General features: G+C 54.8%; 1 protein-coding gene across 1 annotated transcript; it reads left to right on the top strand.

Annotated features, from left to right (window-relative positions):
• The first annotated feature begins 6,951 nt into the window (after positions 1-6,951).
• Positions 6,952-13,809, top strand: LOC140002877 (maestro heat-like repeat-containing protein family member 7). Its single transcript, XM_072040422.1, has 13 exons — positions 6,952-7,259; positions 7,664-7,767; positions 7,954-8,108; positions 8,426-8,573; positions 8,972-9,159; positions 9,249-9,386; positions 11,020-11,134; positions 11,367-11,504; positions 11,754-11,930; positions 12,098-12,256; positions 12,560-12,661; positions 12,790-13,023; positions 13,636-13,809. Exons 1-13 carry the CDS (start codon positions 7,139-7,141, stop codon positions 13,807-13,809), a joined length of 1,953 nt encoding a protein of 650 aa, XP_071896523.1. The 5' UTR covers positions 6,952-7,138.

Below are 13,809 nucleotides of genomic sequence, written 5' to 3'. Positions count from 1 at the left end.
CCTAGGATGCATGCGGAGACTTGCCTGTTCTGAGGAAGGGACTCACCATTGTGTGAGCATTGGGCATACCATTACCTGCATGCAAACACAGGGAAAACAAACCCTATTCATCTATGGAGAAGGAAAAAGGAATGGTGCCTTTTTTTTTTTTTTTGATATTTTATCCAAAAACAAATTATTGAATTTGATACCAAAACCAAAGTTCTGAATAGAAGATGAATATCTGAAATCCTCCACATGAAAAAAAAAGAGGATTTTTTTTTTCAGATCCTATCTGTAATTGGCTAGAAAAAAAGCAAGATGACGGTCCTTCTGTCCAGCTGCTTAAAAATCACTGTGTGTGCGCTGTTCTGCTGCCTCCCTGCCCAAAATAAATGGGATCGGCATGAAATAACTTCCTTAATTTGCGTATGGAGTGTTCCCTGTTTATATCTCTCCTGACTGCATCCTCCTGAATTTCAGGACGCAATGCACCCAGCTGAGTGCTCTAACCTAAACAGATGATGAGAATGGATGGAAAAATATTTTGCAATCCAGTAGGTGGTGTGCAACCTGGGATGGCCTTAGAGCAGTTCATGTACGGACAACGTGAACACTGCTGCTCAGTCAGGGACAGCTGACCCAAACTGACCAAAGGAATATCTCACACTGTATGACAAAGTAGTCAGCAATTAAAAAGACCAGGGAAGGAGAAGGAAGGGAGGACATTAGTGGTTATTGCATTTGTCTTCCCAAGTAACCATCGCACTGAGGCCGAGGCAGTGGCTGCTGATAGAAGTAGGAATTGAGTTCCCCTTTGCTTTGCTTGCCCAGCTGTTGCAGTTCAGCCCTGGCTGGGATCTTAAAGATCCAGCAGAGGCATATGCAGCCTATTTCCCATATGAGGCCTTTGACTAATAGCTCCTATGCCTCAGGGAGCACTGTGTTTTATTCATGAGTTTGCCAAAGCATTCAAGGATCTTCCAGAACAACCTCAGGGAGAATGTGGCTACGTTCAAACAGATGGCGAGAGAGGGGAAGACACATTTAGTGAGATTTTCACGCCAAGCCAAATTTCTGGCATCTAACCCTGGAGATCTGACCACAATCCCAGGGAGGTGTCTGGTTTGTGACCTGGAAGAGCCCTGAGGCAAGGCGCTCCGTTCCATGGATGAGCTTGAGGAGCCTTGCTCCTCATGGCAGTTAACATCTGAACAGACCTTTGAGGTAGGTCCACCTGGAATTGCTAGGGATGTTTCTGAAGGCAGATCCTGCATGGACATCTTTGGTGTACAAAATGCAAGCAGCTCATCCTGGATCTCGTGTGTGTGCTGGATATGGCTGGTGTCTGAGAAGATAGCTGGTTTGTCAACTTATGTCCTGCTGCCCAGGATCTTCCAGTGAGGTGGGCTTCAGGAAAAAGCATCAACTGTGTTTATATCTCTCTCATCCAAGCAGTTGTGTTTGGAGAGCTGCTGAGCTTAATTTACTTATGTGCTCCCTGAAGGAAAGCGAAGGTTAGCAAGGAAGCAACACAGGCCTAATCCTCTGAGAGAAATGGGCGTTCCACTCAGTGTGCTCCACTCTTTCCCAGGAATTAGACAACGGGAGGGCAATAAAAATAAAGAGGTGCTCAAGAGAAATCAGAGCCCCACCCAGGCCACTGCAAAATTACCACAAGGCCCAGTCCACTTGGGTTGGCTCTGGGTGCATTTGCCTTCTTTTACCCAGAATCACAGAATGGTTGAAGTTGGAAGGGAGCTCCAGAGCTCATCTGGTCCAAACCCCTGCTTAAGCAGGGCCACCCAGAGAGGGTTGCCTGGGTCCATATTTCAGCTACATGTTTTGCAGTGAAACAATCTGTTTCAGGTGAGTGGACAAGTATTTGCTGTGTGCATTTTAATGATGGGCTGCAGCTCCCTCCTGCTATGGTTTCCTCTCTGTTTTCCCCTCCATGTGGCTTTTCCTCCTGCTCCTTCATACTCTGCAAGGCTGTAGGCATCCTGCACTGGCCTGACAGTGGGCTTGGGGTTCCCTTTCTAAGGTACCCTTCTTTGGAGAGCAGTATCTGTCATAGCTGCCATCAGCATCAACCCAAACCAGTAGAACAATAAGCCTGCTAACAAGGTTATAGAGAAGAGGGGGAAAAAACAAAAAACACGGAGTTTGTAATTGCCTCTGGAAAGCTGTTTGCTCAGGGTTTAGTTTAGGTAAAAGGGACTTGTCCATGCCATAATTCATGAAGTGCTGTGTCTCGTTAAGTGATAGCCACTATACGTACACAGCAAAAAGGCTGTGGCTCAAGCTGCTGTGCTGTTTATATTTTGCGACTGAGCTGAAGTCTGTAGATTGCTGCTTTTAACCACACATAGCATGACAGGCTTAACTGGAGAAGTGCTTTGGATATCACATTGCTAAGCAGACACAGGTGCTCTGAGTTCTCTCTAGGAAAATCTACCTTTTAAAAACCCTGTTTCTGTCTCCCACCTCCACCAAGGCAAATATGAGGACTACTTCCTCTTCTTCTACCACTTCTTTTTTTTTTTCTTTCTTTTTTTTTTTCTTTTTAAATCCAGTTTTAAAGCATCATCACGGAGAAATGGCAAGTTGCAGAGAAGGCAGCTGTATGAAGAGTTTTTCTGCAATCAACAGCTCCAGCCCTCACATCATATCAGACAGCAGAAAGCCTCTGCTATAATCTCGGAGTACTGGAGAAGATACCTTCATCAGTCTACTCCTTTCATGCTACTCTGGGTCTGACTAAAAGAGCCTTTTGCACCCAGGCTAGTCCTCCCTCGAGAAGGGGGACTAACACCTGAAGAAAATCAAGAGCAAATCCTGTGTTGCCTACACAGCCCTTGTAGGCTGGGCCTCTTCAGGCAGATTGCCAACTTGAATCCCAGGAACTGGATCCTTTGAGTAGCTCTTAAAAGCTAAAGCAGCACCTCTGGCTCTCAGACCCAGTGACACAGGGTGTTAGAAAGCCCTTATCTTTCCTGGTTCACACTTGTAATGCTACAGTTGCTACCAGGATGCGTTACTCAGTGCACATGGTGCATCTCTCAAACTCATGCATCTCACTCCTGTGTAACAAACGGGCTTAGCAGCAGATACGCCATTTCTAGGGAGAATAACATGTTTCCTCCTTGGGAGACAGGGAAGCTCCACTAAACCAAGTGGAGAACGTGAGTGTGGTGGGTTGACCCCAAGCCAGCAGTTGAACACCCACACAGCTTCTCTCATTCAGTCCCCTCTGTTGTGGGATAAGGAAGGCTGGAAGACTTCTGAATCAAGATAACAGTTTAACAGGGAAAACAAAAGCTGCACAAGGTGCACACAGCCCTTCTCACTTCTATTTAGGGTGACTTTAAAGAGTAGGTGGCCCTTCTCCAGCTCCAGTACTCTTCTTACAGGCATGGCTGAGGAGCACCTCAAGAAGTGAACATGAGAGAAGACAGCATCTAGGCCTCTTGGAAATAAGAGAATTTACATGAGCAGTTCATGACATCTTCCTCTGATTTGATGTGACAGCAGAGAGCTCTAAACACTGTCTCAGGAACCAAGTATTGGCAAAATGTTTGCTTCCATCTGCCCCAGCCCATCCCCTCCAGCTACAGCTGAGACACAGCTGCAATTCACTGGCTGCTTTGTGTCTGGCAGAAGGATCTCTTCTCAAAACTGTCTGAGACAGATGGAAATGATCCCCAGTAACAACTTGAAAAATAAGTAAACACTGACCTCACTTATGGGCTTCTCTTCCACTTGCTTGATTCAGCAGGAGGAACACCCATGGCTGCCTGAGCAGCCCCAGTGCTGAGGGCATGGGACCTTCCACAGAAGCTGCCATGGTCTTCTTAAGAAAGACACGGCTTGGTAATCTTAAACGCATCATTTGCAATGCAGATAAGGAATGGAATGGGCAAGCAACCAACTAGTCATCTGGTATCTTTTGCCTCGGGTGTACTGAAATCAGTAGGTATAGAATCAGAGAATCATGAAGGCTGGAAAAGACCTCCAAGATCATCTGGTCCAACCATCCCCCTACCAGCAAGATCACCCACGAAACCACATCCTTAACCACTACATAGAATCATAGAACTGTAGGGGTGGAAGGGACCTTGAAAGATCATTGGGTCCACCCTCCCTGCCAAAGCAGGTTCCTCAGAGCAGGCTGCCCAGGTAGGCGTCCAGATGGGCCTTGAATATCTCCAGGGAAGGAGACTCCACAAACTCCCTAGGCAACCTGTTCCAATACTCCGTCACCCTCACCGTGAAGAAATAATATACAGGACTATATCCTAGAAACATAGATGGCTTTTATCAAATAGGGACAATTGTATCCACTTCTACTACATCCAACCTTTCCTTAAACACCCCCAGGGACAGTGGATTCAGCCTGGATTTGTGTTTGGGATTGCCCTGGCCCAGGTGCAGGACCTTGTGCTTGACGTTGGTGAACTCCATGAGGTCCATACGGGCTCACCTCTCAGGCCTGCCCAGGGCCCTCTGGATGGCATCCCTGCCCTCCGGCATGTCACCTGCACCACTCAGCTTGGTGTTGTCTGCCCTCTTGCTGAGGGCGTGCTCAATCCCACTGCCCGTGTCACAGACAGAGATGTTTAATTACAGCAGTCCCAGTACAGACCCCTCGGGGACACCACTCATCACTGGGGCCCTTTGTAACCTCTAGGGGATTCTGGCCTTGGAGCAGGAAGTGCTGGACTTCTGTTCCTGCTCTTTCTCTCTAAAACCACTCATTTCCTAGATGCTCATTGCTGAGAACAGCTGCTTTAATCCCTGCCAAAGTTGAGTGTCCCCCTGAGTATGCTCAGGTCAGCTCCGTTGCCATCCTTGCAGCCACAGAGCAGCCACTCACACCAACCCTGTGCCCCCACAAGCACCCTCAGCTTAGCCCCTCTCCCCTCTGAGCAAGCTTGGTGCAACTCTGTGCCCACTGTGCAGGAGGGGAGCAGCTCTGCTCCCTGCCACAGGAGCACTTCCCTCCCTGGGTGCTGTCACTGTCCTGCCCGTACCTGGCTGACACACTTCCAGCAGGACTGCTCTCCCCAGACAAGGCCAGTGCATGCCTCTACCACACGATGGCAAGCAGAGACAGTGAAACGTCCCCAGTAACAGGGCTGGAGCAGGCGGTGCTGGAAGGGGAAGGCGATTCTTGGCAGAGGAGCAGGGCTCCCCATCTTCCCTGCCTGGACCCCCTTGTGCTGGGGAAGACAGACGAGCTGAGCCCTGCCAGGCAGGTGATGTGCCGGACATGTCGTGCGCAGCCTCACGAGCTCCCACCCATGTGGCACAGCGGGCGCTTGTCCCTGTGTCAGGATGGTTGTTCTTAGGCTGCAAAAATTCAACCAGTATGAATGCTAGTATCTGCGGCTGGGACAGAGCAATGCTGGACGCGTGTGCAGACTGGGAGATGAGTGGCTGGAAAACGGCTCTGCAGAAACGGGGAACTGGTCACCAGTGGGTGCAACATGACCCAGGTGTTTGCCCTGGCAGCTGGGGCATTTCCAAACTGCCATGTGGGGCATTCAACATAAAATAGCCAGCTGGTAAAAGATGTGATTCTCCTGCTCTATTTAGCATTGGTGTGGCCCCACCTTGAATATGGTGTGCAGTTCTGGGCTCCACAATCTAAAAAGGAAATTAAGACATCTGAATGCCTCCAGAAGAGGGCAGCAAAGCTGGTAAAAAAAGGACTGGAAGGCATGTCCTATGAGGAGAGGCTGAGGACATCTGGGTTGTGGGCTAGTTCAGAGAAAAGAAGGCTAAGAGGCAAGCTCATTGCTCTCCACAGCCTCCTGAGGAGTGGAAATAGAGAGGGAAGTTTTTCAGCTCCACCATCTCACAGTCAGTGCAGACAAGGCCGCCTAAAGCCTTGGCTCCTCTATTGCGTGGAGAAGGAAGGTATCATCAACGCAGGCCAGGAGCCTCCTGGATCGCGTATGCCCGTATGCCCTGTTGTGTTGTCCCCGCAGCAGACAATCAGAATGGTTGAAGGCGCTGGTGAGGACCAGTGCCTGCAAACATGAGGCTGCTCCTATCTGTCTGTAGAAGGCCTCATTTACTTGATCTTGCTGGTCAAGTGGCCTGCACCCACTATAATGTCACCTTTCCCTCCCCTGCCTTTCATCATAAGCCATAAACTCTCAGCCAGCTCCTCAGCCATTCCAGACAGAGCTCCACACACTCCAGCTGCTTGCTCCCATGAAGGGCAACAGCCCCTCCTCATCTTGCCAGCGTGTCCTTCCTAAAGAGCCACTATGCCTCCAGTGCAAGGCTAACACGCTGGAATAACAATTTCCTTGAGTGACAGCAAAAAGGGGGGTTGCACCCCTCACAAATCATAGAATCATGAAGGCTGGAAAAGACCTCCAAGCCCATCTGGTCCAACCATCACTCAGCTTGGTGTTGTCTGCCCTCTTGTTGAGGGCATGCTCAATCCCACTGCCCGTGTCACCGACAGAGATGTTTAATTACAGCAGGCCCAGTACAGACCCCTCGGGGACACCACTTGCCACTGGGCTCCACATGGGCATCACAGTAGCTGTTGACCATCCGTCCAGTTCCTTATGCCCTGGAAATATAGACACAGAGGTGTATGGGTCTTGGCACTCTGACGTTGTCACCACAAGTTTGGTGACCCAGCCCTGCGGGTCCCTTCCTAGCCAGCGCTTGGTGGCCCTGTGACAAGGGGCTGCTGATGGGGCACCGGGAAGCCGTGAGGGGGTGGGTGGTGGGAGGACTGGAGGGGCTGCGGAGGCTGAAGGCTACCAGCGGCCAGGCTGGCAGAAAGGCCCTCAGAGCCAGGCTGGTGGGAAGCCATGAGGGGATGGGGTGGCAGGAGGGGGCTGAGGGGCGAGGCAGGTGGCAGTGGGTCGCGGGGCCCTTTGTGAGCTGCCATGATGTGGGCTGTGTCCAGGCAACGGGGCACGGGGCCCTTTGTGACCTCCGGGATAGAAATGCTGCTGGCAGCCTGGTTTCCCCACTTTTCCTGGAGGACGAGGCGGGACAGGTCGGGAAGGAGTGGAGCTGCAAGGAGTCCCTGCAGAGCCACCCCATTCCTGCTGCCCGTGTCTTTGGTGCTTCCTGGAAGCGTTTCCCATCCCTGTGGTGGGAGCCCTTGAGGCCAGACCTCAGCAGCATGGCGGGGAGAGACCCCAGCATGCCCAAGCTGGCCTGGATGGAGGAAGAGGAGGCCAAGGTTAATGCCCCTCCAGCGCAGCAGCCCTATGAGCTGACCGAGGTGCAGGTGCTGCAGGCAGGTGAGAGGCTGAGCTGGGCTGAAGGGCTGGCAGCTGCGAGCTGCCTCTGCCCCTTGCCGTCCTCACAGGAGCTGCTGTCCCATGTGGCACGGGGCGAGGGGAACCGTCCAAACCCATGGGATGAGCAGGGAGAGGCAGGCCGTGGGCAGCCATCCTGTGGCTACAGACCTCTCCTGCGCCATGGCAGCAAGCACCTTGTGGGGTGCAGGGCTCTCCGCCCTTACCATGCCGCGTCTGCTGGGGAACACCTGGCTCCCATGCATGCACAAGAGAGGTTGGGCTCAGTGCCCAGCTAGTTCCTGGCTCGGGGATCACCCTGCCTGGGCAGCATGGTCTTGGCTGTGTCCTCCAGCCTCTCCCACGGACCCTCAGCTCTGTCTGTGCTTGGTCTTCACCAAATCCAGGCTGGGACCAGACAGAACAGGAGCAGCAGCAACATCAGGAGCAGGAGGCCATTGCAGTCGAGCTGGATAAGCGTGTACTACACAGTGTCATCCCTCCACATCATGTAAGTATCCAGTCAGTGGGTCTCAAGCCCTTGGGGGATCGTGTGCCCCCCTTCAAGCTCTGTCTGCTGGGCATGTGACATCCTTTTTGGCCAGCCCTGAGTGGTGGGAAGAGAAGCGCTTGTCAGTGGACCCCAGGAAAGGGATTGCTCTGGCAGCAGCCCCACTCTCAGCCCTTTCTCCTTCAGGCACCGGGCATCTTGAGGAGCATCTACCAGTGGCTCGTGTCCAACACAGAGCAGTCTGCCCAGCACCGCCTGGACAGGAGCCTTCTGGAACTGGCCGAGGAGCACCCCCACGACGTGGTGGTGACTCTGCTGCGCTGCTCCCCAGCGTGCGACAGGTATGGGGCCTGCCTGCCCTGATGGCTCGGGGCCCGTCAGCCTTTCGAGCCCACCTAGCGCCAGCTGCCAGGCAGATGGCAGTTTTCAGGGTGCTCTGCAGGGGCCGAGCCCTGCATCGCCCCATTTCCCAGCCCTGGCACGTCAGCCCCAGAGCCTGCCACCACAATCCCTCCCTGCCCCACAGGGCCCGCCAGGGGCTGCCTGTGAGGGGCAGGGGGCAGAGGTAGGACTGGCAGCCAGCCTGGGCCCCTCCACGGGTGCCCAGGTCTTGGTGCTGTGGCCAAGGCCCCCCTGACCCAGCTCTCTGGCCCTGCAGAGCTGCCGTGACCATGTGGAGGGTGATGGTCGTCTCATCCCGGACTAAAAAGAAGGTGATGGCAGAGCTGTGCCGCGTGCTGAAGGACTGGCCCTTTCACAGGATGTCCACCTCTGACGGGGACAACACGGATGTCTTCGCCCTGGCCGTGAGTTTCTGAACAAGCCCTCTCTCCCCCCAGGGGCTGCATCTCGGGGCAGCTATCCCTCCTCCCCTGTCACTACGTCTCCCTGCCTCAGGCGGTGGGCTGCAAACCTGGCTTAGGGCATTTTAGGGGACAGGCCAGGGCCAAGGCACAGCCCAGCAGGCTGCAGGGGCTGGGACGGAGAGCCCAGGCTGGTGGCAGGCCGCAGGAGGCTCAGCCAGGGCACACTGCCACCGCCCCAGGGAGGCTGCCTGTGGCTCAGCTCCGGATGGGAGCCAGGCCGGGTGCTCTGCCTGCATCTCCCGTGGCCCACATCTGCACCTGAGCCTCGGCCTCCCACACTGGGGCCGTGCCACGGGGCTGGCTCAGCAGTGAGTGCCATCTCTGGGTCTTTTCTGCAGGCAACCAGGGTGCTGTGGGAGCTCCTTCGGCTAGCCAACTACCCAACGGAGGAGGAGATGAGCTTCCCTCTACCCCTGATGGTGTTGCTCTTCCAAATCTTCGCAAGCGCGCAGCAGACACCAGAAGAGGTGGAGACCTTCTTCAGGGAATGCCAGCAGGAGGAGGGCATTGCCACCAGCCCCAGCAGGTGCTTCGTCTCCCTCCTCCCATCCTTCCCATGGTCCTGGAGCCTGGGCCAGGGATCCGGGTGTGACCTGGGCTGTGCTCTGCCTGCAGGTTCACAGTGCTGACTCTGAAAGCACTGCTCTGCCGTGTTGGGTATGATATGCTGGTGCTTGAATTGGGAAAGAGGAATATCTGGGAGATGCTACTCCACACTGAGAGCCACCACTGGGCAGTGGGTCTGCTGGCCAGGTGAGGGCACCCTGCTCCCTTCTCCCCCCGGCATTTCTCCCCTGCAGACGGGGAGCCCCATCCAGTCCCCTTGGTGGCGGCTGACAGGGGCCCCATTTCTCAGCGAAAGGGGCTGCAGCCTTGGCTCTTGCGAGCACAAGGGCAGAGCCTGAGAGAGGGTGGCTGCGCAAGAGCAGTCCTCTGCCACAGTGCTGGCCTCCCCTCCCGAGGGCAGCCCCCCGGGGCAGGGCAGGAGGCACTGAGGGACACCGGCAGAGCCCGGGGCACGTCAATTGCCCGTGGGCACGAACAAGGTCTCCTCAGAAGGGGCAGTGTTATAAATGAGGTAAAGCAAATATTTCTAAAAGGTATAAAAGGTATAAAAGGCAAGTAAACAGTGTTGGGTGTGCAGGGAGTCTATGCTCCACCAACACGCACACACAAACATCACACATTCTAAATATACAGAACATTGCTTAACATACTAAACACAAGTATGCCTATACATACGTACAATCAGGAAAGATAACGAACAATCCTCTAAGTTTCATGATATAACAGCCTCCATTTTCCATTCCTTTTCTTGAGTATTAACAAGTCTTCATTTTCCATTCCTTTTGAACAATATGTCTCGCTTTAAGTTGTCAAGCAACTCGGTCTTCAGGCCTTATGTATCCCGTTCTTCCCAGATCGAAGAAAAGCATATCCATCTCCTTTTCAAGGCCAATAGGCCTGGGTCAAAAGGCATGTTCAGGTCAACACAGAGCGTAACAGTAAAAGCCTTTGATGGCTGTAGCAGCAGAGGGGCCCATGGCGTAGCAGTCAGATCAGTAAAGGAGCCCGCAGCTCCCTCACTGTCTGGCAAACTACACATTTCTGACTGTGGCCCCACACGGCTCTTTAAGGCCTCAGAGACTGCTCGCCAGGTGCCAAGCAATCCCACTGCAACCTTGTCGTTTTTAGTTGCAGAGTCCCACACCTTGACCTCAGTTTGGTCCCATATTTCAGGATCGTAATCTGTCCAATTGTTAATAAGGAGAATACGCTGTAAGGTTACCAGGACAGTCTTTGTTCCTAAGGACGTATGATTCCCCATAATGCGCAACTGCTGACCAGTGAGGGGCAGTTGTGTGCACGGCTCCGCTTCTCTCAGCTCCAGCTTCTCTCCAGCTCCAGTGTGCCATTTCCAGCAACTTTCTGTATGAGCTTCTCTGAACATCCACGCCTTAACAGCTGGAGAACAAGAGACCAGCTGGAGAACAAGAAACCAGAGACTGCTTGGAGTCTCCTGAATCACCCTTCTGTGTTCCCTCTAAACTCTTTTATATTCCTGATGGCCTCATCGTTGCGAGTCTAATGTTATCTCAACCACGGGGCTTTCCAACCCCCATGGCCACATTCCCAAATCTCCCCCTTCTTTATTAATATCAACCATTTTCTCGACACGAATTACCACTCCATATATAACAGGCAGGTGCACCTGAGGTGTCCCCTCTGTGGGGCGCTGGCTTTCTTCCTGCAAGGAGAGGTGGGGAAAGACCAGGCCTCCAGGAGCATGAAATGCTGGTGGCTGCTGGAACAGAGCCAGGAGCACTTCACCCATCCTGCTCAGGACTTCTGCTCAGGACTCACCCTGCCTTCTTCCCTCTGCCAGGGCGATGAAACATGTCTCAAGAAGAGCACGCCGACAGATTCTGCTGTATCTGGAAACGTGGCTCAACAACAACGAGCCACGCTGGAAGGTCCCCGCCATGGCCTTCCTGGTCGAGGTGAGCCCGATGGCAAGCAGTGCCGGCCTGAGCTGCCTCTCGCCACTCCACCCTCTGGTGGCCACAGCTGTGGGGAGAGGCCGGCCGGTGGAGCTGGGGCAGGGCTTCATCCCTTGGGGCTCATCCCCTTGGCACACACTGCCAGAGTGACACTTGTCTGCAGTTTCTTGTGCCTCCCGTGAGCGAGGTCTCTGCCGGCCAATTCCAGCCTTGACTGAGGCGTGTTTTTCAGATGCTGGCCTGTAAGGACCTCAAAATGCAGTGTCTTCGAGTCCTGCAGCTCTTCCCAAGATACCTGAGGAGTGAGTGCACGGTGATGCGTCAGCTGGTGCTCAAGGGCCTCAAAACGCTCAGCAGAAGACCCTATGTGGTAAGCAGGGTTCAGCTGGCTGAACACACCCCATTGGTGGTGTGGCTCTGGGCCAGGGATGCTGGCTAACACCGTTGCTTGGACTTGGCTGGGCACCGAGTGCTGTGGGAGCTGCTCCCAACTCTTGTGCCTCCCCATGCGCCTGCCCAAGTCCTTTGGGGCAGGACCGTGGCTTCTGGGCACTGTGGGCTCTGACAGCCTGAGAGTGTTTGCCAGCACAGCCCAACACGGTGTTGTTGCTCCCCACAGGTGAAAAAAATGGAGTTCCTGCTGCCAGAGATCATGGGAATACTGCCAGAGTTGGAAGGGGACGTGGCTGGAAATGCGCTGTTTGTGCTCAAAAACATGCTCAAGGAGATGACCATCAGCAAGGCCAACTCCACCGCTCTGCAGCTGGCAGAGAGGCTGCCAGCGTTCTTTGACAGTGTAAGGCTGAGGGCACAGGGCCCAGCGGGGGTCTCTGAGGGCCGGTGCCTTTCCTGATGGATGTTGGGTGCTGTCAGGAAGCATTGTGCCCTGTGAATTTTCACACCCTTGCCCAGGTGGGCCTGGAGCAGCTGGTGCTGAGGTCTTCGCTTCTTCCTTCCCACCAGGAATCCAGCTCCACGCAGCTGCAATCCATCCACTTCTTCAGAGCTGTGATGAGCCGCCTTTTTGCAGCAAGGGAGAAAGAGCAGCTGAAGACACACGTGTGCCAGAGCATGATCCCGCTGTTCTTCCACTTGCACGACGAGAACCAGCAAGTGGCCGAGGTTGGCTTCTCTGCCCAGCGTGGGCATTTGGGGAGGGCGATGCTGACACCCCGGGGTGGGACTGAGCACCCGCAGGAGGGACGGAGCCGTGGGCTCTGCTGCCATCCCTGCTCCCTGCATCCAGCCCCAGCTCCCTCGGGCACTACACTGCGGAGCAGACGCCTGCTCCCTGTGGTCAGCCTGCCCCACACAGCGCCCTGGGCCGTGCAGAGGCGTGCAGCCCCTGCAGCCTCGCCAAGGGGCTGGGGACACAGGTCCCCTGAGAGCTGGGGGTGCCACTTCAAAGTCTCTGCTGCTCTTCAGGCCGCAGAGGAAACCCTTCTCGATGCTGCCAAATTCCTGCAGAGGTCGCAGCTCGTGGACCTGCTGGAGAGAAAGCAAACAAGGAGACTCGGCAAGTACCTGGTAAGGACAGCTCTGAAGGCCCCAACCCAGACTGGACAAGCCCACAGCGCCCCAGGGCATGGGGCAGGCAGCTGTCCAAGGGGGAGGCTCTGCACCAGCACCATGCCCTTGCGTGCTCTCTTGTGCAGCTGGAGGACAACAGCCTGGATGAGCACCTGCGCCAGAGCCTGCCGTACCTGCAGAGCCCACAGGAGCCCTTGCGACTGGAAGCCGTCAGGTTCATCGGTGAGCCCGAGCCCCGGAGTCCCTCTGTGCCCGAGGGAAGGAGGAGGAGGTGGCCCGGCCAGCAGGGCCAGCGGGGGGGAGATGGGGAGATGTGCTGCTGGGAAGGGCTGGCGGGCAGAGTTTGTGACAGGCTGTGTGTACTGCCTAGGGCTCGTTGCACGGCGAGTGAGGGATTGGCGTGAGGAGGAGCTCCTCATCATCTATGAAGGTGAGTGAGGGCAGTGGGGTATCGGCGGATCGCCCCCGCTCATCGAACCACATGTCATCGAACTCCAACCCATCTGCCTGGTCAGGGATGCCTCGTGCTAGACCAGGGTGCTGAAAGCCCCGTCCAACCTTGCTTGAATACTTCCAGGGATGGGGCCCTTCCTGGGGTCCCCGCAAACACAGGCTCTGACCTTGCCTCCGCTCCTCTCTCTCACAGCCATTCAAGGCATGATGGACGACGTCAGTTCCTCTGTCTCTTCGCTCGCAACTGAGACCCTCTTCATTATACGAGCTTCAGTGAGGTTGCCACGCAGTGTACCTGGATTACGAGGGCTGAGCTACCGGCTCTGGAAGGCGTGGAAGATGAAGCGTTCTGCACTGTCCTTCCTGTGCTGCTGTTGCTGTGCGCAGGGATGATGGCAGGCATCCTGTGTGCTGGGGCCACCCAAAAGCGTGTGGAAGGCTGGGTGTCCCCTGGACTCTCCCAGCATGTGTCGCACCTCCAGCCTTCAGGACCTTCTGCCCCCTTCGCTTGCTCCCAGATCTCCTTGGCCTTCCCCAGTCAAGCAGTCTTGCTTCTTCCCCTTGTCTGCGTGTCTTTCCTTTGCGGCAATGAAATCGTGGAAGACTTGGGCCCTGAAGTGACTGGAAGTTACCCGGGGGCCAGTATGGCCAACAGAGAAGTAGGAGGAGATGCTGGACAATGCTCAGCATAA

This window comes from Anas platyrhynchos, chromosome 7 (assembly GCF_047663525.1).
Source record: "Anas platyrhynchos isolate ZD024472 breed Pekin duck chromosome 7, IASCAAS_PekinDuck_T2T, whole genome shotgun sequence".
In the NCBI taxonomy this organism is placed as follows: domain Eukaryota; kingdom Metazoa; phylum Chordata; class Aves; order Anseriformes; family Anatidae; genus Anas; species Anas platyrhynchos.
Note: the sequence above shows the minus strand (reverse complement) of the source record. Positions and strands in the feature narration are given on the sequence as shown.